The sequence below is a fragment of the Meles meles genome, chromosome 2 (genome assembly GCF_922984935.1).
Source record: "Meles meles chromosome 2, mMelMel3.1 paternal haplotype, whole genome shotgun sequence".
In the NCBI taxonomy this organism is placed as follows: domain Eukaryota; kingdom Metazoa; phylum Chordata; class Mammalia; order Carnivora; family Mustelidae; genus Meles; species Meles meles.
The window spans coordinates 168,578,881-168,603,957 of record NC_060067.1 but is presented as its reverse complement, the minus strand read 5'-3'; the positions used below and the strand labels follow the sequence as shown (position 1 = coordinate 168,603,957).

The following is a 25,077-nucleotide window of genomic DNA, read 5'->3' as shown; positions in this document are numbered from 1 at the left end:
TATAATTTACATACTGTAAACTTCACCCATTTAAAGTGTACAAGTCAAAGTTTTTTTAGTATATTCACCCAGTTGTACAACCAAAACCATAATGTAATTTTAAATTTTTTAATCACCGTTCCCCCAAAACTTCTCCATTGCTCCCCAGCCCCTATTCCCCAGCTCCAGGCAACCACCAGTCTACTTCCTGTCTCTAAAATGTGAATACTTGTGGATTTTTATATAAATAGAATCATATAATATGTATTTTTTTGAGACTGGCTTCTTTCACTTAGCATAACAATCTATTTTTATATTATTTGACCTCAATAATCTGTCTCTGATGATAAAATGTTATCCTTGGACTCCTTTGAGTTTGAGGATTGGGCACAATTTTCGTGAGAGAAAATTCAGAAACTAGTTAGACCAAGAGGGCTTTTCTCTACCACATAGGCTAATCCATTTCGCTAATGTTAATATACCAGATGTGCAAGCATAAACTGCAGAACAATGTGTGTCCATGGATCCCTAAATTGACATTGTCCAGGAGAATTTTGGGAAAAGCAAAGAAGTAACAACAACAAACACTGCAAGTTACAAACAGAAGCCATGAAAAGAGAAGTGTAGTTTAAGTGTTGATCAAATGTAGTTTAACAGCTTAACCTTGGAAAACTGGTGATTGAGAGTATTAACATAAATGCATATAAATTTGTATTTGGTGCTAGTACAGGGGGCCCTTGAGAGACAGAGTCCTTAGGAAAAGCAAAGAGGAAACTTAAAGAGAAAGCAAGTTTCCCTTCTGCCCTTTTCCCCTCTTCTCACTGGCAAGGTTTTATCCTCCTTACTGTTTGCTCAAATACTTGGAAGTGAATGTAAGGCCCTCCCCCCAATTTATGATTTTATAGCCAATAGGTGATGAGGTTTATTTGCATATTTCCAGTCACATAAGCAGCTGTGAAGTGCGAACACTGTCAGACACGATCCGTCCTTCTCCTCCTAGAGGGAACCTGTCAATTCTAGCCGCCCTGCCCTCCGTTTTAAAGGGCAACTTGTCCCACGCTGGACCTCAGCTCCAGCCTGCTCCCACCTCGGGCTCAGCGGGTCCATCACCCTGTCCGCGATCCTGCCAGTCCCCTGTAGCTCCTACGGAGAGTCGCGCCGCGGGATGGAGAGCAAAGCACTGTTGCTGGTGGCGCTCGGCCTGTGGTTCCAGAGTCTGACCGCCGCCCGCGGAGGGGTGGCCGCCGCCGACAGTAAGTTTTGCCCGTAGACGCCCTGCACTTGCGGACTCCACTTTGGCAACTTGCACGCGTTACGAAGGTGGGAAAAGAGGAAGCCCAAAGGGGTTGCAGACGCGCACTGGACACTGTCCTAGACCAAGCGCCAGTCCCGAGGAGAGGCAGGGGCTGGGGTCTGGCGGTGCAGGGAAGGAATCCTCCTTCTGACCTCGTTGGAGTTGTTCCCGCCGCGTCCCAGTCCGGTGGAGTTGGTGTTTCCGCGTCCGCAGACTTCAGAGAGGAAAAGTAGGGGTCGCTCGAGGGGCGGGACGAGAGAGGTCGGAGGAAGGGCGTAAATGGCGGTGATCGGCAGTCACCGTCGCGCGAGGACCCTGGAATGAGAGGCACGCAGGCCAAGGTGACCCTGGCGCGGCCGCCATCGCGGCTCGGCCCCGCCAGTGGAAGCGTGGGTAGAGAGCGGTCCTTTCTCTGAGAGAAGCCGCCCGAGAGCGTGGGTACGGGGTAGGAGGCGGCGTCCGCAGCGCCGAAGCCCTGGGCACTCGTCCTCGGCGTGGACGCGGCGGGGGGGGGGGGGGGGGGGGGGGCGCTGGGACGCGCGGCGCCGAGTGCAGCGGGTCAGCGTCCCGCAAGCGTTCGGGGGCCGGGGAAGGGCTCCAGTTTCCACTCTGGCACGCGCCGCCTTTCCTAGCGCGCGGACAGCCTCGCGGAGGGCTGCTCTGCTCAAAACACGGCGCGGAGACCAGCGGCCCCTGGCCGCCGCCGGCGGCGGTAGAAGGTTTGCATTTGGCGACTCTTAAACTCCTCCGAGCTGAGTCCGGCTCCGACGCTCAGCCTCGCGGAGCGCCCACAGTACGTGGGGCTTCCCGGAGCCGCCACGTGAAGTCCAGCCAGCGCCCTGCAGCCGCCACTCCTCGGGGCTAAGGCATTACCGGAGAGATGCAGGGAGGACAAAGGAGCAGCCCGAGACCTGCCCACTATAGAGGCAGCCCTAGTACCTTGAACCTTCCCTTGGTTCACTGAACATAAAACAGCAACCCAAAGTCAGCGTTTTCCCTGAGTGGTGAAATTGCAGTTAGAGCGGAGTCGCTTGGTTATGTTTACAGGCAGCAGGTTCAAGTCGAGTCTCTCCATGACGTTGCAGCTGACTTTGTAGACTTATGCAGTGGGTTGGAAAAAGAACATTTTGTTAGACTTATTTTTTAAAAATGTAGATTTCATCAAGTCTGATTGGATTAAAAGAAACAGTATCTGAAGGTTGAATTAAAAAGTCTTAAATATCTTGCATAATGTTATGTACCCCTCCATAGTGTTTAACCCTGTCCAAGAAGGTGGTAGGAACAAATTCCACATTCTTATTTCAGAAAATACACCATGGTGTGAAGCTACTTTTACTGTAAAAACACACACAAATATGTGTTTCCCAGTTTGTGTTTTCTAGTTTTGAAACACACACACACACACACACACACACACACACACACCCCCATTGTTTATTTTGAGAGAGGGAGGTAGAGAGCGCGCGCACGCGCGCGCGCGCGCGCGCAAGCAGGAGGTGGAAAGGGGCAGAGGGTGAGGGAGAAGCTGAGCCCGGAGCCCCACTTTGGACTGGATCCCAGGACCCTGGGATCATGGCCTGAGCAAAGGCAGAGGCCTCACTGATAGAGCCACCTAGGAGCCCCTGTTTTTGCTGGCTTCTTAGAAGTTCACAGCCCTAAATTCCTGGTCTGGTTAGTGTCACCTCTCTGAGTTTAGATTCCTCAACTCAAAAATGAGGAGTTCAGGCCACGCTCAAAATTCTCTTAGTCTCCTCTAATTTATACGCTTTGATTTAAAAGGGCGCTTTGTGATTGATGAATTAAACTGGATTTTAAGCAACGCATGCTTTAGCTAGCTGTAAATGTATCAAGGGAGGAATCTTATTTTTTTAAATAATTTTGAGAAAGAGAGAGCCTGAGCACTTGGGGGGGGGGGGGGGAAGAGAGAGAGAGAGAGAGAGAGAGAGAGAGAGAAAGAGAAAATGAATCCTAAGCAGGCTCCACACCTAGCGCCCTGCACATGCTGGGCTCCATCTCCAGAGCCTGAGAGCTTGACCTGAGCTGAAATCAAAAGTCAGATTCACAAGGGACTCAAGGGAGGAATCATTTTTAAGCAGACATGAAATTAATCCTTCCTATCCTTCCCTCCTACTTTCACTCCACCACTACCTCCCTTTTCATTTTCTCCCATCACAGCAAATGATCTCCCCTTTTCTCTAACAGGTGATTTCATCTAGGAACTTAGCAATTTCAGAGGCAAAAGTTATCAGTGAGAGAATGGTAAACAGCACCTCTCTGGGCTCTGATTTTACTTATTCTGGATTTTTGTTTTTCCTAAGAAGAATATGAGGAAATGAGGTGCTCACTGCCCTCAGGCTCTTTGTTCTTGAAGCCACCTCCATCTCTGCAGGGCCTCATTAGGAAGCTGAAAGAGCTAGACAAGGAGCATAGGAATCAGTACTCAGTAGCTGCAATTCTATTTGACCTGCCATAGTGACTTTCCAGGCTAACATCTAAGTTAAATGTGATGATGATGACAGCAGAATAGCTGATAGCATTTGCAAATGGAGCAGAGCTCAGCACTGGAGTGACTGATTAATAGCAGTATTGAAAAGTTCCTGTCAGACACAGGGGTAGAGTTACAATGGAAAATTTTCACTTTCTTTCAGGTAGTGTAGTGTATTTTTAGCATAACCTTTCTTCTTCCCTTTGTTCAGGAGGAGAAATTGAGCTATATAGTTTACTGCTTCTATTTTATGAACATTTTTTTCTATAAAAATGAAAAGCAAATCTGTTTGTTAAATATTCAGGAGCATGTAAAGACCAATCAATTCAGTCAGATAGGATATTGATTTTTTTTTCACCTCATCAAACTATTTTTTGTTCTCACCCAGGCAGTGGTTTTTGGCATTCTGTAGAAGCTGCCTAAGTATGACCATCAGTTTCAGAGAGAAGGTAAATTAGTGATGAAGTCCTTTAGGCATGTATGTGGTGGGGTAGAAATTTCAAAGAAAATTGCATTATAATTGAGCTCTTGTACCTCATGTCTTCATATGCACACTAACCCAATCATCTGATAATTGTGAGCTGACTTTAGAATATCTTTCCTGGGATGCTCAATGTTCTTTTCTAGGAACAATAATGTATATCCTATAAATTTACCTTTGAAACTCTTAGATTTCTCAACCTAATTTCATCTCTCTGAGTGATTGTCCACATTATGTAAATTTTTGTCTTTGTTTACACACTTAGGATTTTAGCTATTTAATAGTTTAGAAATAAAGATTACATTGTCAAGAAATGCATTAACTTGTAACTTACCCTAGATCTTACCTTAGTGCTGAATAAGAACATATCTGATGGTAACTGGTTGATGTGATGATGATATGAGTTGAATTCAGGATGGAAGCTCTTACCAAAGAATACACCTCACCCTTCCACTAATTTAAGGTGGCTCTTATTTCTAAGGGGACCTGATAAAAAAGATTCTTATCCCCTTAAAAAAGGTAAATGCAGAGCCATTAATACTATTTTCATGTATGGAAAAACATCACATCATCACATCACATCAGTTCATCTGCCAGCCAACAGCAATCCCAGTGTATACTGGGACAGCTAAACATACTGACTGACGTATATCAGCTGTGTGAGAAAGTGAGGCTTGGGAAGTACATTCATCCCTAGGTTGCTGAGACACTCTTACACCAGTATCGGGAATATTTCTATCAGAATCCAAAGAGAAGGAAAGACTGTAATTGCTATAACATTTATGATTTCATATATAGCACTGACATAGAATTGAAAACATCTTGTAGCATATGGAGTGGTGCTGTCAAATGCTTCATTATGCTTTCTGTAACTTAAAAAGAAAAAAAAAAAATTCCCTGAGCAGTGAAATAAAACTCTCCAGATACAAATTTGTTTGAGAATGCATGAATTTCCTATTTTTTTTTTAAAGTTAGAAATTATGTACCTAACAGGAAATGTTAGTTGTGGAAAATTGGACCTCTCAGTGGGCTACGCAGATAATCTGTACAGGAGCTTTTATTTATTTATTTATTTATTTATTTAAGCATTCATTTATTTATTTTTGAGAGGGAGCCTGTGAGGCCGGAGAGGGGAGGGGTAGAGGGAGAAAGAGTCTTAAGTGGGTTCCACCCCCAGCATGGAGCCATCCTGGGGCTTGATCTCACCACCTTGAGATCATGACTTGAGCCAAAATCAAAAGTCGGATGCTCAACTGACGGAGAATCTATGAATTTAATAGAGTTTTTTTTTATGGAAATATACAAAGCTAGCCTTAATAATGCCAGAGAATATTAGTCTTTTCAAAACCACCAGCGACACCAGGGCTGCTGCATTGCATAATTCTAAGGAAAAATAGACCAAAGTAAGTCGCATCTTCTGGAGTCAGGCAGGACAATAATCTTAAATATCGGTTTAAAAAATTGGTGGTGGGTGAGATCTGTCTGCCAGGTTATTTGGATAATTTCTACTTAAAAAAATTTGGTGATCAAACATGTTAAAATGTGATTATTGGGGTGGGTGACTCAGTTGGTTAAGTGATTGCCTTCAGCTCAGATCATGATCCTGGAGCTCCGGGATCCAGTCCCACATCGGGTTCCCTGCTCAGCAGGGACTCTGCTTCTCCCTCTGACCTCTCTCCTCTCATGCTCTCTCTTACAAGTAAATAAAATCTTTTAAAATAATGTGATTATTGAGGAAGAATGACTTATTTGATGTGGAGAGATATGGGATAGGTGAAACTAATTTAGTTTTAAATTTTCTAAAGTACTTTGTAACAATAAAAACACTTCGTGGACGTTGAGAGTGAAATCAGATTAAAAATTTATAATATTCTTTTTCTACTATCAGGGAAATAATAAGGCCACCAGAGTACTTCCTGTTTAGAAAGGAAAAGGAAGACCTACATCCTCAAATAAGATGGAAGGCAGAGTGTATTTTTGGTGGGTCAGTTCCACTTTTAGTATATTAAAATGAAAAAAAACCTTAAATAGCAATAGTTTACCACAGGCTATTATTTGAGTAAATAATTTTAGAATGGTCAGGTGCTAGAAGTGTGTGTGTGTGTGTGTGTGTGTGTGTGTGTAATGAACTTGTCACCTATAATGAATTACTTAGCAAGTAGCCACAATACTGCTTAAGGAGATTTAGGAAATAATTAAAAAGGGAAATTTTGACCAGTAGTCAGCTAATTACATGATAAGCCTGACTTGAATCCTTATACATTCACTATACTGTATCATTTTTATTTTCACTTCTTTGGCCAGGGTTTTACAATGTTACTTGAAATTACAGATTTTCAGCATTCGAATTATGAAAAGAGTAAGTTTAAGTTAAGAAATTAGAAATAAAGAAATTAAAAACTACAAATTATTACCTTATAATAGTTTTTTAATTTTTTTTTTTACTTGTTAAGAAATTAAATAACTTCCCCTAACATAACTTACCTTTGACTTGCTCACTTGGTGTAAGAATTTGACTAATTGGAAATACAATTTACTTCAAGCATTCACTGTAGCATTAAATGAAGATTTATCAAAATTTAAATATATTATCAAGAGAGGCAAATGGTTGGCTGAAGTTTTATTTCCCTCCTTATTCACTTTGTGATTGACTATGAAAAGTCAAAGTGAATTCTTTCCCAAATTTGCTACAGTTTTTTAAGCTTTGACTTTGTGTGAAAGACTGCAAAGACAAGAAATATTGTAAAAGAAATATTTGGGAAAAGAATTAACCAGTTCAGGGGCACCTGAGTCAGTTAAGCGTCTGCCTTTGGCTCAGGTGGTGATCCTAGGGTCCTGTGATGGAGCCCCAGGTCCTAGGGCTCCCTGCTCAGCGGGAAGCCTGCTTCTCCCGCTCTGTCTGCTGTTCCCTCTGCTTACGCTCTCTCACTCTCTGTCAAATAAATAAATAAAAATCTTAAAAAAAAAAAAAAGAATTAACCAGTTCACACATAGCACAGGCATTTCTGAATGATTTTTTCAAACAATTTTAGTTGATGTACCTTGATGTGGGGGTGGGAAAAATTTTATACAAAAATTTACTTAGACTTCCAAGTTTTCTTACTGCTAACATTTTAAAAATTATGCTACTGAAAAGGAAACCTTTCCTGAAGCCTATTATATATTTTGGGAAAACATTCCTTTGTTGTAACTGGAGATTGAAACGGTGAGATAATATACAAAATAAGTGGAACTCTACAATGCAAGAGCCATGAGCCAATGTTCTTTGGGAGAATGAGTTTTGAATTATAACCAAAAGACCTGGATTCTGAGCTCTGTCAACATTGATCACCAGTGGAGGATTAGTCATTCTCTTGCAATCCACATATATTTACAAAAATAGCACTGGTGGAAGTTGCTTAGAAGCTTAAAACATACAATTCTAGCAAATAAACAGCCCTCCAATTAGCCACCTATCCATTTTTTTTTTTTTCCTTTTTGGCAATTACAGGAGGAAGAGATTTTATAGATATTGAAAGTAAATTTGCTCTAAGGACCCCTGAAGACACAGCTGAGGATACTTGCCACCTCATTCCTGGAGTGACAGAATCTGTGGCTAATTGCCACTTCAACCACAGCAGCAAAACCTTTGTGGTGATCCATGGCTGGACGGTAAGACAGTCTCTTTAGGAAGAAGCAGATTGGGGTAGACTGGCTTCCTCCCGTTGTTGGGAGCCCTGTGATGAGTCTTCCTATCTTGTGCTTCTGTTTGTTTTCCAATGGCTTTACTTTAAACTTGAGTACAGGAAATTCTGGCTTGGGGTGGGAATTGTGGCATCTAAAATCATGGATTCATGAGTATTTGCCCCAGGTAGTGTCATCCTTCATTTTACCATGGTACTTAGTTGGTGCCCTTGAACCAGCCATTCTTGTGAGGTGGGAAAATAAGGCTTTGCTCAACTACAGAGCAGAATGTAGGTTATCATTTTAGGAAACCAGTGGGAAACTGGCATTATCCTGATTCGTGCAGCACATCACCAAAGGCCCTTTTCTAAGGGAGAACCTGTCAGAGGGAGGAGAGGGTTGGTGTGGTGTGAGAAAATATTGATTCTGATTCTGGCTTTGCCATTCTTCAGCTCTGTGATGTGATTGATGCTCCTTTTCATTTCTGGGCCTCAGATGACTGATGTGTAAGACAAAGAGATTAGATGCCACTTCCAAAACTCTCCAGTTGTAAACTTTAGAGAACTTTTCCAGAGATGAAAGAGGGATAGCCAGGGAATTGTCATGCCAAATGATTAGAAAATGTAAAAACTGTGGTTACAGTTACTTTTACTTTTAAATAATATGAATAGGCGATGGGGATAAAGGAATGCACTTGTTGTGATAAGCACCAGAGGTTATATGGAAGTGCTGAATCACTAAATTTTACTTGTGAAACTGTGTGTTAACTGGCTGAAATTTAAATAAAATCTTTTAAAAAAGAAAAAAAAAACCAAAAATAAAGAATACAATTAGCGTAGTGCCTTCTAAATATGCCGGTCACCTTCCATGGCGCAGTTCTTAGCTCCTCCAGTTTGTTGTTAATATTTTGAAATCCTAGTGAGAAGATTTCATTTTTTTTTTAAATATAAAAAGAAATTCTATAAAATGGGAGTTGAAGAGAAATAATCCTGCCATTATGTCAGAGCTTGTGAATAAAGTAGTAGATACTAAATAAACTCTAGTGAGACGAATTAGAGAATGATTGATAGACTTCTAGTCCTGATTTCTTTTCCTGTATAACTTAAGTTCCTTTCTTCTTAATCCAGGACAAGTGCTGTAACTTTTATGGAGATGAAGGCAACGACTAACAGAATTTGCATGGATGTTTATTTTTTAAAAAATCTCTTTACTAGAATTAACATAATAAATCACATATCTGATGATAAAAATACATATTCAAATACATAGATGCCTTTACATTTTTAAGAGATTTAAATAAGAAAAGGTAAACATTGGTAGTTTTAGAGACATTTTGGTTGTATATGGAACTTTAGTTTTCAAAAATTATACTAAGCTTAATAAACATTTTATATGACAGAATAAATTGAATATCTCAGACATCTCAGTCTTATCCCTAAGACAACTTGATGCTTTAGGGATTTTTCAAAAGCATAGTTCCTTCTTATGCAAAGATGACATGACTAATCCAATATCAGTACAAAGTGCAATTTCTATCATTGGCCCTCTTGCTCACTAAGCCCCCCATTTCTTCACATTGTGTGTCCTAACATTTTGAGAGCCTGACCTCAGAGGTTAGGCCACTGTGGAACTGAGTGTCATCATAAAGAGCTGGTTGCTTCTATGTGATAATTAATCCAGCCACACTGGGCAATGGATCTCAGCTTATCTCAGTGGCCTGCCTGGCTGGTTAAGTTGGACCACCTGGACTGAGTGACTAGAAGGGCTTCAGTTCAGCTATGTGTATGAGAACCAAAGATTTTTAAAATTTGTGCTGATTTAAGGAAACTCAGAGGAAAAAACCTAGTAAATAATAACCTTTATAGAGTTAAAGAAGGTGAGTTCTTGTATTTCCCACCCCTTTATTGTTCAGTTACTTACAGCAGTATTTTACATTGAATTAAAAAAGAAAGGTTTGAAATCGTTTTTAGGCAGTTAATAAAAGTATCAGTCACTGTAGGAGTAAGTTGGGTTACTTACTCTTTGACAGATTGCTTAACTTGGAAACATTGATAGTGCAGAAAAACTTGTAATAGGAGTTTAGAGCAAATACGATTTTTTGCCTTATCTGAGGTAAACTGCTTGGCAACTCAAGGTCATAGGACAAAGGGAAATGAAGAAGTTCTGCAGCTTTGCCATGGAAAATTCAGAAGAATGCTTAGTGTGTAGTATGCATAGCGCACAACACAGAAGGCGGTTTAGACACAGCTGTCCTGAAGCTTTGCCACCTGCTTAGGTTTCATAGACCAGAGTGTTAAGTACAGAGTTCTCCTTGCAATAGGAGGTCCTCACGCCTGGCTGAAAGGAGGAGTGGTTAACATTGCATTCTGAAGAACTGACATCATCCTTTCTTGAAAGGCAGTTGCAAAAGGTGGCAAACCCTCAATGTCTAAGAGAGGAAGAGGGGAGACGGGACCAATTCATTGGGGTTTGGGGCTAGGTGGGTGTTCTGACTTATTCCCTCCATGACCTAGGCTGCTCTTAGACTCTTTTTTTTTTTTTTAAGATTTTATTTGTGTATTTGACAGAGATCACAAGTAGGCAGAGAGGCAGGCAGAGAGAGGAGGAAGCAGGCTCCCTGCTGAGCAGAGAGCCCAATGTGGGGCTCCATCCCAGGACCCTGGGATCATGACCTGAACTAAAGGCAGAGGCTTTAACCCACTGAGCCACCCAGGTGCCCCTGCACTTAGACTTTTTAAAGCAGCCTCTTGTTGAGACAGGTTCAAAAACAGTTTAAATGAGTTTCTAATGGACTAATGTTACCTTTATAGATTTTCTTCTCTCTTCATACTTGGTATTATATCACTGCAAGTCGATTGGGAGTCAGAGTGGTTACAAGAAGACATTTATGAGGTGGCAGGTAACTTCAAGATCATCTGACCCCAACCCCTTTGTTTTATAGGTGGCCTAAAAGGTTAAGACTGTGCCTACATTCATAGAAGTAATTATTGGAAGAGCTGGGACTGAAACCAAAATCTCCTGAGTTTCAGTGTTGCTTTTCCCTGCCACAGAGCACAACTCACTGTTATTAGTGTCAGGAGTGAAGTGAGATCTTGTTTTGATAGTTTTAGTCTAGAAAATAAACTAAATAAAATGGAAGAATAAATCTAAAAGAATCCACTATATAAGATCAATGTTCCAACTGAAGTCCCTTGATTTGAGAATTCATGACTCCTACTTTTGTTACTGGAATTAATCTAAGAAGAATATGAGTGTTATAGGTCTCCCCTGAAAAGCTGCCTTAAACATGTATTTCAGAATCTTCTTTGTTGAGCACATATTTAAGGAACCTCTGCTGTGGCTACAACATGATTTTCTCTCAGGTCATGGCAGGAGCGGGTAGATTAGGGGATTGGAATCCGGTTGCTGCTGTGTTTAAGCTCATGGCAAGATGGTGCACAATTTTACCATCTGCAGTTTTTAAGTGTGTTTCCATTGTTTTAAAGTAGGCATCTTTGCAAAGGTGTCCAATGCCCTCTCTGAAAACTTAAATTAAAATTTTACAGAAATAGAATTAACCTGAGGACTCTTATAGTTCTTTTGACTTTGAATTTGGGAACCTTTTAAAAATAAGAGGCAAAGAATTACAGTTGGAAGTCTTCTTATCTCCAAACAGGGCCAATATAATAATTTGGGAATTGTGACGATTAAACCTCATTAACTTCCACTCTGATAGATAAGAATTTGAGAGAAATAGTAAAAAAAAATTCTAAGCTGAAGCTGTTCATTTGCTTATATATTAACAGAGATTGCTGAATGAATTTAGGATTAGTATGCTTGAAACTACTTTTTACATTAGCACATCTTTGTAAGAAAAACTCTTTGTAAGAAAAAAAAGTGCATTCATATCCTCCAACATAATGTGGTTGGGAAAAATTTATTAGCCTAATTGGAAATAATTAAATTAAATTTATTTTAAAATTAGTCTATAATTCTGCTGCAGAATTTTAACTTATTCAGATTGATCTTTTGTATAAATTATTGGTTTTACAGAATTTATGAAACAAGTGTTTAAAAATTAGTGGTGTGAACATAACCTGCCATTCCTCAGATCAACACATTCCTTCTTTGGCATACTCAGATTTGTCTTAGGAGAGTCAGGCATAAGTCTCTGATTATTCTTTTCCATGGTTTAAGTTTTCTTTCTGAGCCAATGGGCTTCCTTTGAGGTTTGTTTTCTTTCCACTTAATGTAGCTGACATATATATAACAAGTTGCAGGTGGGTATTTTAGGAAAGCTTGTATCATCCTCTTCAGGTGACAGGAATGTATGAGAGTTGGGTGCCAAAACTTGTGGCTGCCCTGTACAAGAGGGAACCGGACTCCAATGTCATTGTCGTGGACTGGCTGTCACGGGCCCAGCAGCATTACCCAGTGTCTGCGGGGTACACCAAGCTAGTGGGAAAAGATGTTGCCAAGTTCATCAACTGGATGGCGGTAAGTAAGACTGTGGGAAGAAAGCTAATGTGTCCAAAACTGGTCCCTTCACTATTGCTGAACAAAAGGCTGGTCTTTATTCCTTTTCACCTAAATATAAATATTTTCTGGGGCAATTCAAATCTTCAGAATAAATACAGACATTTTTTAGCCAGAAAGCAGCATTATGATAATGAAAAACTGTAAAGTCAAGGCATAGTCTTGCCATGCCCTATCCTTTGATATTCTCCTAGTGATTAGATCTGCAAGACCAAGAACTATTTAGGCAGAGCAGACAAAAGCTTGTTATTTCAGGGCAGATAGAAGATGTCATGTTCAGCCAAATCCTTCTCTACACTAGGCTGGTGCATGAAAATGTTATCCTGCCTTTGACCCATTAGAATACCAATATTTTTCATGAAAAGATTAATACTACCCATCCCTTAGTGTGGATTAAAGGTCCAGATTTTTGTTGAGGCTTAAGGGATGGTAGGTTTGAGCTAGAAAGAAAATGGCAGGGAAGGTCTGTGGACTATGAGGTGGCTATGGGTCAGGAATTCTGATTTAGCTTCCACCTTCATCCATGTTATTCTCTGATGTCAGCCTCTGAAATTACCTTTGAAAAATATCTTGGGGTTGGCTAAAAGAAAGTTAATACTCTGAGAGGGCCAAATTTATTTAAGCCAGATACTTGGAGGTTAAAAAAATCATCTCTGTTTATTAGACTGACCATTAAAAGTTAGAGTTCTTTTCTTGACTCTTTTGCTTGTCAAGAAAGTGAACCTGGGCAAATTGGATCACCTGCCTGGGCCTCAGGCTTCTCATCTGTTGAAGAAAGAGCCCGGATAATATGTTCCTGTGGTTATTTCCCCCTGTAATATTTTCTGGCCAACCTGAAGGAACAAAATGATGTAGAGTATTTAGAGTAGGGAATAATGGGTTAAACTTAAATATATATTTAATATATGTGTGTATATTTACATATAGTTTATCTACATATAGATGACACATATATACATATATCTACATATAAGTATATAACTACACATGTACATGCATACGTATATTTTCAGATATTTGGAAATTCAGGTTTGCATTCACTTCAATTTTAGATGGATGGGAAAAGTTTCTAACTTAGATATGTTTTTAATTTTTTTTTAAAGATTTTATTCATTTATTTGACAGACAGAGATCACAAGTAGGCAGAGAAACAGGCAGAGAGAGAGGAGGAAGCCGGATGTGGGGCTCGATCCCAGGACCCTGGGATCATGACCTGAGCTGAAGGCAGAGGCTTTAACCCACTGAGCCACCCAGGTGCCCCTTAGATATGTTTTTAAAAAGAAAAATCTCAACACTAGAGTGTTTGATCTAGAACACAAAATTAAAATAAATAGAGTTAATTTTCAGCATTGTCTGTATCTCAAAAACAATACTTATATTCATTTTTTCTTTTAGCTTTGATCTTTTGTACAGAACTGTAAGAACATTTTTCTTTTTCTCTTCCAAAGGAGGAATTTCACTATCCTCTGGACAATGTCCATCTCTTGGGATACAGCCTTGGAGCCCATGCTGCTGGCATTGCAGGAAGTTTGACCAATAAGAAGGTCAATAGAATTACTGGTAAGAAAGCAGTGCTGGTAGTCGTCACAGGAGAGTTGAGATGCCAGTCATTCTGAAAGAGAGTCAGAAAGTTTGTCAAACACCCGTATGTGTGTGGTGTTCCTGTGTTTGCCCAGCCATTTGATTATCTCATAGGAGGGCTTTTTTTTTTTTTTTTTTCCCCTGGAGTAGGATAGAATATGGGCCCTTGCTCTCCTAGGCTTACCATATACTGTCAGAAGAGAAATAGAGCAGTTAATTAAGCACAGATTGCCCAGTGGAGTCTCTGGGAAGCTCATTCCCCTCCTCCCTCTGCTCTGTGTTTTGGTGGTATAATGCATGTATATCACCTCTCCCCTCAGTGCTGGGAGAAATGAAGAAGGACCAACACCAGAGGCTATTTGAAAAAAGGAAGACAGTCAGCCAGGGCAGTGGATGATTTAGCATTGCAAGAGAAAAAGAAAGAGCCGCCATTGTTTGAAGCCCTTCTCACCAGGTTCAAAAATAATTGACAAAAGGAGATCTACTTGTCCTGAATGAAGATTCCTACTTGCTGTTCAGGAGCCTCAAATTTCTTTCAGAGGAGCTAAGCCTTTTGATACTCTCAGTAATTTAAGAATCCAATCACTACAGAATAAGGAACTAATAAGAACCCATGTGGCTGCCAGTTACATTCAAATGATGAACAATTGAATGCTACCGTGATACTAATGGAGGCTAAAATGAATGGGAATTTAAAAATCTGTGAGGCCTTTATTATGTTTGTTTGTTTCCCTCCCCTCAACCCCGCATTAAGGCCTAGATCCAGCTGGACCTAATTTTGAATATGCAGAAGCTCCAAGTCGCCTTTCTCCCGATGATGCAGATTTTGTAGATGTCTTACACACATTCACCAGAGGGTCGCCTGGCCGAAGTATTGGAATCCAGAAACCAGTAGGACATGTTGACATTTATCCTAATGGAGGCACTTTTCAACCAGGATGTAACATTGGGGAAGCTATCCGTGTGATTGCAGAGAGAGGACTTGGAGGTAAATATGATTTAGAAGTTAATTAAATATAAGTTTCACTCTTAATTCTTATTGATCTAGTCTCCTATCCATTCCCAACAAGAATGTAGTTTTAATATACACATTGAGCCGAGAAATCTTTCTGAAAAAGCTATCATATTCAGCATGTTCATCTTTACTGCCTTAGTACTTCCTTTGGTCAGACAGACAGATAAACACATTTTTTTTCTTTTATGTGTCATATTGTAGACTACACTGAGTACAGAGCTTCCAGAAATAAAAGAAGAGAAAGGTGAGACCTACATAAGAAAACTCAACTGCGTTGGATAACAGCAGTATAAAATGATATTAGGCCACATGTTCTACTTTGAATATGGTTGTGAAAACACAAGAGTTCTTGTTAATTAGTCCAGATTTCTTTTGTCAGCCCTTTAAAGAGATGTACAAATAAGAAATAAATCAGGGGCACCTGGGTGTCTCAGTCTGTTAAGCCTCTGACTCTTGATTTTGGCTAAGGTCATGATCTTATGGGTCATTAGATCCAGACCAGAACGGGGCTCCGCCCTCAGTGGGGAGTCTGCTTGAAGATTTTTTCCCTCTGCCCTTCCCTTCACTCATGCACATGCATTCTCTCTCATCCTCTCTCTCTCTAAAATAAATACATCTTTAAAAAAAAAAAATAAATCACCTTTCTCTAACTGTTCCAAAATTTAAGGAAGAAAATATAATTTAATGTTATCTTAATGTTTACTGCAACACAATCATGTTTGTGTCAAACTTATCATTTGTTTTAAGGGATCGTTTCATCCTGAGCAGTGGAACTTACCTGTAGTCAATATGCTTAGGTCTTTTGTGCATATGTTATAAAAATTACAGCTTAATGTTACTCTTTTCAATAGTTATAAAATCTTATGGTAAGAGATACACTTTTATTATATAGCTAAATATTTCCGTAATTAATTTGATGTAAAAATTATTGATAGTGAGACAACCTCCAATTATACATAGTATTTATGATAAAATACTTTTCACTTAACAATTCTGTCTTTTATGATGTTAATTCTAGAAGCATGGAGAAATGTTTTATGTTTTTAATATAAAAGAAAGATGTGACAAACGGGGGGAAATCAACTTTTACCTTGAATGTCTCTTATTATATCTTCATAAACATATAAATATAAGACAGCAGAAAAGGCAAAAGTTCTCTGAAAATTTGCAATTTTGACTCAGAAAGACAGGAGAAACTGCCACCAAAAATACCTCCTTAAATAAGACTTACACTCAAGCAGTCATAGGACTAGATCCTTCGGTAATTTTATTCTGACATCACACCTAAACTAGTTTGGACTGCAAGATGAAACACTCACTGTGGACACTCATGGAGTTGAATTTCCTTTGTGCCTCTTTTTCCCCAGATGTGGACCAGCTAGTGAAGTGTTCCCATGAGCGCTCCATTCATCTCTTTATTGACTCTCTGTTGAATGAAGAAAATCCAAGTAAGGCCTACCGGTGCAATTCAAAGGAAGCCTTTGAGAAAGGGCTCTGCTTGAGTTGCAGAAAGAACCGTTGCAACAACTTGGGCTATGAGATCAATAAGGTCAGAGCCAAAAGAAGCAGCAAAATGTACTTGAAGACTCGCTCTCAGATGCCTTACAAAGGTAGGCTGGAGAATGTTGCGAATAAAGAAAATCAATTTGATTCTATTTTTTTATTGTGCTCACTGCATCACATGTACGATGTCTGTCCATTGCAACAGAGGTAGTGAAATGATGTTACTAAACCCTGAACCCTCACTTGTATTTCCTTTGGTAGAGAAGGAGTTACCCTGGTCTATTTAACTGAAGCTCCCAATTTATATAACCAGTAATGCCCAGTGTACAACCTGCACTACCCTAGGCAGCAGCCTTGCTTGCCACCCTCCTCACTAACTGTGACCACCAGCGTGGGCCAGCCCATTTGTACTAGGCTCTGAACTAATTTGAAAGCATCTATCTATCCAGGATCAGCAAGAAACTATGGCACATGGGCCAAATCCAGCCTACCTCCTGCTTTTGTAAAGAAAGCTTTATTAGAACACAGCCATATACATTCATTTTTGTATTGACTAAGAGTGCTTTTGTGCTACTGCAGCAGAGTTAAGTAGTTGGGACAGAGACTGTATGACCCACAAAGCCTAAATTGTTTGCTATCTGGCCTTTCACAGAAAAAAGTTTGCCATCTCTAAAGTTTGCTTTAAGTGAAGGCAAAAACTATCTGTATTTTAAAATTCAACTGTTCCTGGGAGGGAAGAATATACCAAACCTCAAGATATTGCCATTTTGTCATGAATTTATATCCAGTTGAATTTCAAACATGTTTAGAGCAAGATTTATAGGGATTGAAGGGAAACAGGAGAGGAGATACTAAGGAAATCTGGCAAGAGGAACTAAGGCCAGAAAAGCTAACTTATGTGGGGTCCAGGTGGAAGTCTAAGGGAAAGGATGCTATTGAAGTACAGTTTTCCAAGATTAAATATATCTGATAGAGGCAACTATTTGAAGGAGGTTTGTTAGAACCGCTAGAGTGGTATATTTGATGGCCTAAAGGTTCGGAGCAGCAATAATTCAAAGGAACCTTATAAGCAATGAGGAAACCCTTAGTTTCCCTGACTCTTCAGAATAAGAAAGTGGGTGTGAGGTATAGAGGAGACTGGACTCTTCTGAAGACCCATCCCCAGGTGTCCTGCTCAGTGCTTTGCAGGGCACATCCTATTTTTGGGAGTACTTCGGCAGTCTCAACTTCCCTTGCTCTGGTCTATGGTGATGCCTGCAAGGACTCCATTCAACTCCAGACTCTGTTTTTTTTTTTTTGTTTTTTTTTTCACCTTTAGTACCTGTGTGTTATACCAGCTGCCTTTCTTATCTCCTTAATCTCCCCCATCTCATCTACTCCAGCTTCTTAATGGAGATGGGGACAGCAGTAAAGATATGTAGATGTTCAAGTATCTGATTCCAGAGGTTCTCCCTAATACAGAACACATTAGGAACTAGCAGTCTTTATGGCCTGATGATTCGATAAATAAGTTTGATTGTGAGCCTGCTGTAACTACCTATTCTGTGCTAGATACTGAGGGGATAAATGTGATCTTCTGACCTGAGGGAATTTACACGTAAGTAGGGAGTCAGACATACTCATAAAACATGAAGAAACAGGCACATACAGTGTCCCATTAAAATATGCTCCATATAGATGTTTGGGGATAAGATGGCCAAGAAAGGGTAGAGTTCAGGGCTCCTGGGTGGCTCAGTGAGTTAAAGCCTCTGACTGCAGCTCAGGTCATGATCCCAGGGTCCTGGGATCGAGCCCCGCATCGGGCTCTCTGCTCAGTGGGGAGTCTGCGTCCTACTTTCTCTCTGCCTGCTGCTCTGCCTACTTGTAATCAGTCTGTCAAATAAATAAATAAAATCTTTTTTAGAAAAAAGAAAAGAAAGAAAGGGTAGAGTTCTTGAAGAAAGAATCATGTGTATTTTTCCTCATGATTTGATCTCCCTTGTGCCCCATCAAAGATGACTACTTTCCAGGACTGCTTTACAATTCATACACACCTGGATTCCCTCTATCCACTACAACCATACTTTCCTGAAAGGGAATGGAATTCATGGTCTGAATTTTCTAGTAATGAACACTGTGCAGACATGAAGAAATCTTTCACACTGATAGTCATGTGTGAACACTTCCTATTTAATGGTTCAGGATTCTGTGGTTCTGAGTTACCCGTTTATTTGGGGATGGTGGTGGTTCCATAAAAACTGATCAGCACTTGTTCCAATTTTCTCCCTACAGTCTTCCATTACCAAGTAAAGATACATTTTTCTGGGACTGAGAGTGATACACAGACCAACCAGGCCTTCGATATCTCTCTGTATGGCACTGTGGCCGAGAGTGAGAACATCCCTTTTACCCTGTGAGTAGCCACATGGCATTACCCCAGCATGTGGGTTTATCATGGCAGTGCTACCTGCTATAACCATTGGTCCTTAGAGCAGAAGAGTAGGACACTTGGAAAAGAAATAGTCATCGGATTTTTTTTAAAAGCTTTATGGTGGGGCATCTGGGTGGCTCTCATTACATTGGTTCATATAATAGCGTGGATTAGAAATAAAATAAGTACCCAACATTGAGACAATGGCTAAATGAGTTGTGGTTTAAAGTCAATAAAATCAATCTAGTTTCTAAAAACTATAATTATAAAAATCCCAGGAAAACAGGGCAAAAAGTGGAAAGTAAAATATAGAGTAAACAAAGAAAGAATAGAGAATTATGTGTATTTTATGACTTTAACAAAGCAAACATGTTCACATAGCAATATAGATTGAAAGGGGATAGATGAAAATGAATATAAATGTCTCTGAATGATTGATATATGGATTTTTTTCCCTAAGAATACTGTTAGTGTAAAAGTTAGACTAGATTAAAAAGGTGTGGGTATCTTTTAAAATACCCAAATGCCATTGATCTTCATCTTGAGTATTTTGTTGGACATTTTTTGCATTTTTAAAATACCTCCCAAACAATAAAGCTATTTATGTCTTGCAGGGGAAAAAAAAATGAAAAAAAAAAAGCAAAAAACAAAAAACTTATTTCCAGAACTAACCGAATATGCTAATTTTTTTTCTTCAGGCCTGAAGTTTCTGCAAATAAGACATACTCTTTTCTAATTTACACGGAGGTGGATATTGGGGAACTGCTAATGTTGAAACTCAAATGGAAGAGTGATTCATACTTCAGCTGGTCAGATTGGTGGAGCAGCCCTGGCTTTGCCATTGAGAAGATCAGAGTAAAAGCTGGAGAGACCCAAAAAAAGTAATTAAATGTATTTTCCCCATTCACTTTAAACTCACTGTGTCCTGACCTAGGAATAATGGAGCCTTCATCATTCAGGTGGAACTTTAGTAAGCTCTTTCTTTAAAACTAAATCAACTAGATAATTGCACCTATAATTTTGGGGAGACATGTTCTTTTATTATCACAGGGAAGTCATAGTGTTTCTAAATTTCATGGAAAGAAAATATAAGCCCTGAATTGATCACAGTTATTGGGTGAGAGCTGAGATTTTAAGTTGAGGATCTTAGCTTCTCATTTAGCAGTGTTTCTTACAAGCACAAAACAGTTATGGAAAGAATCTCAGAGATTTGACATTCAAAGATTAAAATCAACCTCTTCAAGAAGAATGAGATTCCAAAGTAATCTCACCCTGTCTTCCTGCCCTCACCTCACGTTATCTATAAATTAAGTGCATAAAGAGCCCCATAGGATTTAAACTTTTTATATTTAATGTATGGGGATTTTGCAAACTATTGGTAATAAAAATGACTTTTTAAATTAAGATTGAATTTTTTTTTCTATTTGGTCATTTTCTTTTATAACAAACAAAACAGAACAAAACAAAAACAAAAAACAAAAAACATGTTGTGGATGAAGAGGCTATGCCGAGAATTTATTTCTTTCACAGGAGTTGAAGGATCATTTGTGAATTCCCTAATGCAGATTAAAGGAAATGGTAAAGTTGATCTTCTATCACCTCGTGGTGAAACCTCTGAGATTTTAGGGCTGCCCCAAGCTGTCTTTATGCCTGTCTAGACTAATTAACTCTTTTGTTAAATAGTGGGTTAGGCCCTCAAATAACTCTCTGGTTCAGATGTGCTGCTGGCCAGAATGGCCTGACTTTAAACAGTTTATTGGAAATATCGAAATAATTAATCATAATGATCAGCCCTGACCAAACCATATATTTTCAGTTGTTTCTCTTTTCCTTTTGACATGTTCACATTCATTTTCTTCTACAGGGTGATCTTCTGTTCCAGAGAGAAAGTGTCTCATCTGCAGAAAGGAAAGGCATCTGTAGTATTTGTGAAATGCCATGACAAGTCTCTGAATAAAAAGTCTGGCTGGTGAGCATCATAAACTAAAGTTCTTTGGGTACCCTGAGCTTGCCCTTAGGGACACTGCTTCTTACATTGCTCTTCACCCATAAGGAAAGGCTTACACTGATTCTTGTGGTTGGACTCTTCAGGTGGTCTTTCGTAGCCCTTCCATGTACACATTGGCCTGGCCTATTTGTTTTTGGCAGTTTTTCCTCTATTTTCTTTCTCTTTCTGTTCTTTTATTTTCCTTTTGCACTACACAAAATCTTTACAACTACCTATTTTTTTTTTTTTTTCTGTACTGCCTTACTGTTACCTTTATGGAGACTGTGTGCAGAGCAAACAACACAATTGTCATCATTGTGATGGTGGACGTAGCCCCTCCGGGGGACAAAACTTCAGTTGCAACACATAGTCCTTGGTGCTCCAAGTGGCAGCAGACTCCAGAACAGAGAACCAAAAAGGGGCAGCCACCCAACATCTATCTCAAAATCCCCAACATCAGGAAGCTAATGGAGTTAGAATTTAAGAGATGGTTTTCTTTTCCATTTCAAAATAATCTGCTGGCTCTGTCCTACTGACCTTTAAGACTGATACATATGGCAGCTGTCAGCTAAGCCTTTCCAGACTGTCAGTACTAAGTGGAGTTTAAACATGTGACCTTCTCCTACCTCTCCTGAATTTTCATATTATCTCACTTTCATTTCCCTACTCATTCCCCTGCCAGATACCAAGTGCTAATGGTTTACAAGTATAAGAGGGAAAAGCTTAGATCATGTCGTACAAGCCAGGGAAGCAAGAAACAATGGGCAAGGCTGGTCACAACATCATCCAGAAATAGAAAAAAACAATTGCTTCTGGTTTTTCTTCTCTCGGTTACATTTATAGACAAAAGTACAGAATAAGAATTGCCTAATCAAAACATATTAAAGACCCTATGTGGAATATCTCTATTATTTTAAATCTTTATTTTATGTTGTAATTTATCCATGGATAATTATGGATTATGGGTAAATTAGGAAAAATAGGCTGAAATAAAATCACTGTGACTCTATCCCCCAGGGATAACTCCCAATTAACATTTAAATTTATATTCTTTCATACCTTCTCAATGCATATATGATATTTACATTTTTTCTTGTGGCATGCACTTTGAATAATAAGATGAAGCTGCTTGATTAAAAACATTAATGTAAGAACACTCAAGATAAACTTAAAATGAAAAATAGTTGATGGTACTGAGTCAAGCAGAATAACTGAATTTTTATCTAAGTGGAGACAGTTCTAATCAGAGGTTCATTGCTTTGTTTTCCCTCATCACAAATCTAAGACAATTTCACCTTTGCTTTAACTTTTAGAAGAGACTGTGAAGTTTTATACATGCATTTATGTCACATACAAACATATACAAACACTTGTACACATACATTCTCCCCATATCATCCACAATTTTAAATCTATATGTGAATGTAAAGAGAAAACCTGAAAAATTAGGAAATATCTCCAGATGCTTTGAAAGTGTTTCTGGTCATATTATTTATATAAGTCATAGTCATTTATCTGAGAAAGTCTATTGATACATTCTTTGTCTGATTACAGGACTACCGACACACAGATATTTAGGTGACTTTTCTTTATACATCTGAACTTTATCTAGGAATTGTGAATCAGACTAATAACCTTCTGCAGTTTCTCGCTTCTGTCACTAAATTAATCAAAAGTTCTCTGTCTCTTATCTTCTGGTATAACTCTATAGAAGACTCATATCAAAAGAAAAGCAAAAAATCAGGCATTTCATTTGACAAGTTTTAGAATTAAGAAATCTTAAATCATATCTTCTTTGAAATAATTTGATTCAGTCCACTGAAAAATGATAGTCCTTATTGGTGCCTGGCTAAGTAGACCCATAGAGGGTCTTTTGTTCCCACAAGCCTGCCATTATCCATACCTGATCCATTATCCATATGTACCCTGGGTATACACTCACAACCTTTGTTCTGAACTTCCAGTCGAATAAATTTTTCATCATGAAGGTGGGGGTGGGACAGGGAGTTATAAAACACTGAGCAAATAATAAATTTCCCTTCCTCTGCTTTTTCTCAGACCCTGGGCAAATCTCCAGAAGGAAGAACAGCAGAGGAATTCCTTGAAGAACGAAATAACTTTTACAAAAGATGCCCAGTGCTTTGGTTATTTCAAAGAGAATTTTTCTGAATATTAATCCCTAATTAAAAATTGACTAGTTATTTTAGGATACAGTCTTAAATACCCAAAAAAGTGGCTAATTCAATGTGAGGAATATACTGGCCAAATAACACATCTTCCAACATTAAAATATCACAGATTTGAAAATCACTGTTTTGCCCTTAGAGAAAGAAGTGAGAAACATTTTGGGTCATGGTAACATGATAGGCCTTCTTTACCTAGTGAGTTTAACCATAGCCTAAAATTGAGTAGAATTTCATTTTTTAATCAGAAGTCTGCATTTTCTGGACTGATACCTTCTCAAAGTTTTCTCCAAGTCTGAATATAGAAAATGATTTTTTTTCTTTTCTTTTCTTCTTCTTTTTTTTTTAAGTGGCATGAGTTGGACCCATTACCTACTAGTCAAAACACCCGACTTTTCTGGAATGGCTCTTCTCTTGACATTGGGTTCTGTGTTGCCCAACAGTACCAGGGCCTAGTGACTTGGAGAAAGGAATAGAAAATGAAGTTGATAAATCACTGAAACTTTAAGCCCTCCCTGAAGCTGATTGCATCATTGCTAAGTTACAAATTAAAAGAGATACAAAATTTAGACCAATTCAGTTTTAATAGGCTTTATAGTTTATTGCTTAATCTCTACCCACCATTTGTCTCGAGATTATATTTTAACAGTGCTTTCTAGGTTGATGTTTTAAAAGACCATATTATTGTCAACAGACATAAAATTTTAACTATGAGGAAAGGAAATGATACCGCAATTTCATTTACCAGATTTCTGAAATTTTATTCATCAATTTGAGGTCATTTAATATTTGATAGGCACTATTCAACTGTAGGGTTATTTCAGTCATGCTTCAGTCATACTTTGAGCATGTCTCTTTCTTCCCTGGTTTTAATAAGATGATATGTACCAGAGGTCAAATTTTACATCATGCAAGTTCCTATAAATTTTAGACAAAGGCTATTGTTACTAAGTTCAGAGGTGAAAAAGTATATATCCATAAACAGTGCTTAAAACCATTGTGGGCAATTAAAAGAATCCTCAATTGCCGTAGCCACATCAAATGCCATGAGAGGTGTTATTTTAACAATTAGTCAAGAGTTAGTGAACAGTTATTTATAAACTAGGTATCGTATTTTCAGAATGACCTATATATTAATATAAATTAATAAGTAAAATGTCTCAAAGTCTATTGCTGAGAATCCAAACTGTGAACACGTGTGGGTATCTGAACATATTACTTATATATGAAGCCCCACATGTACATTTTTTCTTCAGCATAGCTTAGAAAGCAAACAATCAAGAGGTATAGCATTAGGACATATTGAAGTTATTCCAGAGGTGCCAGAACTTCAGTCCTTCATTTGAGAAGTATGTTTATACCTATACAAAGTAGGATGAATGCTGTGATTGATGTCAGCTAACTTGGAATGAATTTTCTCTAAAAATAAAATGTTGTGAGATTTGTTGTTGTCATCCCCCTTTATTGCTAATTCATTAATTTTCTGGATTTGGGTTTTGAACAAGGGTGCATAAACTCGAGAAAATATGGATCCAATTGGTGTATGGCCCTAGGAACTCTGACTTCTACAGACTTCACTATATATATATATATATATATATATGTGTGTGTGTGTGTGTGTGTGTGTGTGTATGTGTATATATATATGTATCTATATATGTATATGCAATACATGCATAGGTGCATATATTGCACATATATATATATGCAGTGCCTTGGCTTTAAATGTTATTTATTAGCTGTAAATATATGTGTGTAAGAGCAAAAGGAAATTGTATATGGAAAGGTTGTGGCTAACTGCATTTATAGACATGCGTTACTAACTCTGTACATGTCTTTGTCACTGACAGTCTCATTGGGCCAACTTACTCTGATGAAATAATACCATAAAATAGACTTTTTTTTTAAGAAAACTTAATTAACTATGTTAAGAAATAGAATCTGCTTTTAATAAAATTGGCAATTTTATTACAATACTAAG

The 25,077-nt window shown here is 38.7% G+C and overlaps 1 protein-coding gene across 1 annotated transcript; it reads left to right on the top strand.

Moving 5' to 3' along the window:
* Positions 1-209: 209 nt before the first annotated feature.
* LPL (lipoprotein lipase) lies at positions 210-25,072 on the top strand. The gene is made up of 10 exons (XM_045998262.1): positions 210-1,232; positions 7,730-7,890; positions 12,199-12,378; positions 13,866-13,977; positions 14,753-14,986; positions 16,381-16,623; positions 18,788-18,908; positions 19,625-19,807; positions 20,791-20,895; positions 22,972-25,072. Coding segments are annotated over exons 1-10 (1,428 nt in total). The 5' UTR covers positions 210-1,144; the 3' UTR covers positions 22,973-25,072.
* The last annotated feature ends 5 nt before the right edge of the window (positions 25,073-25,077 follow it).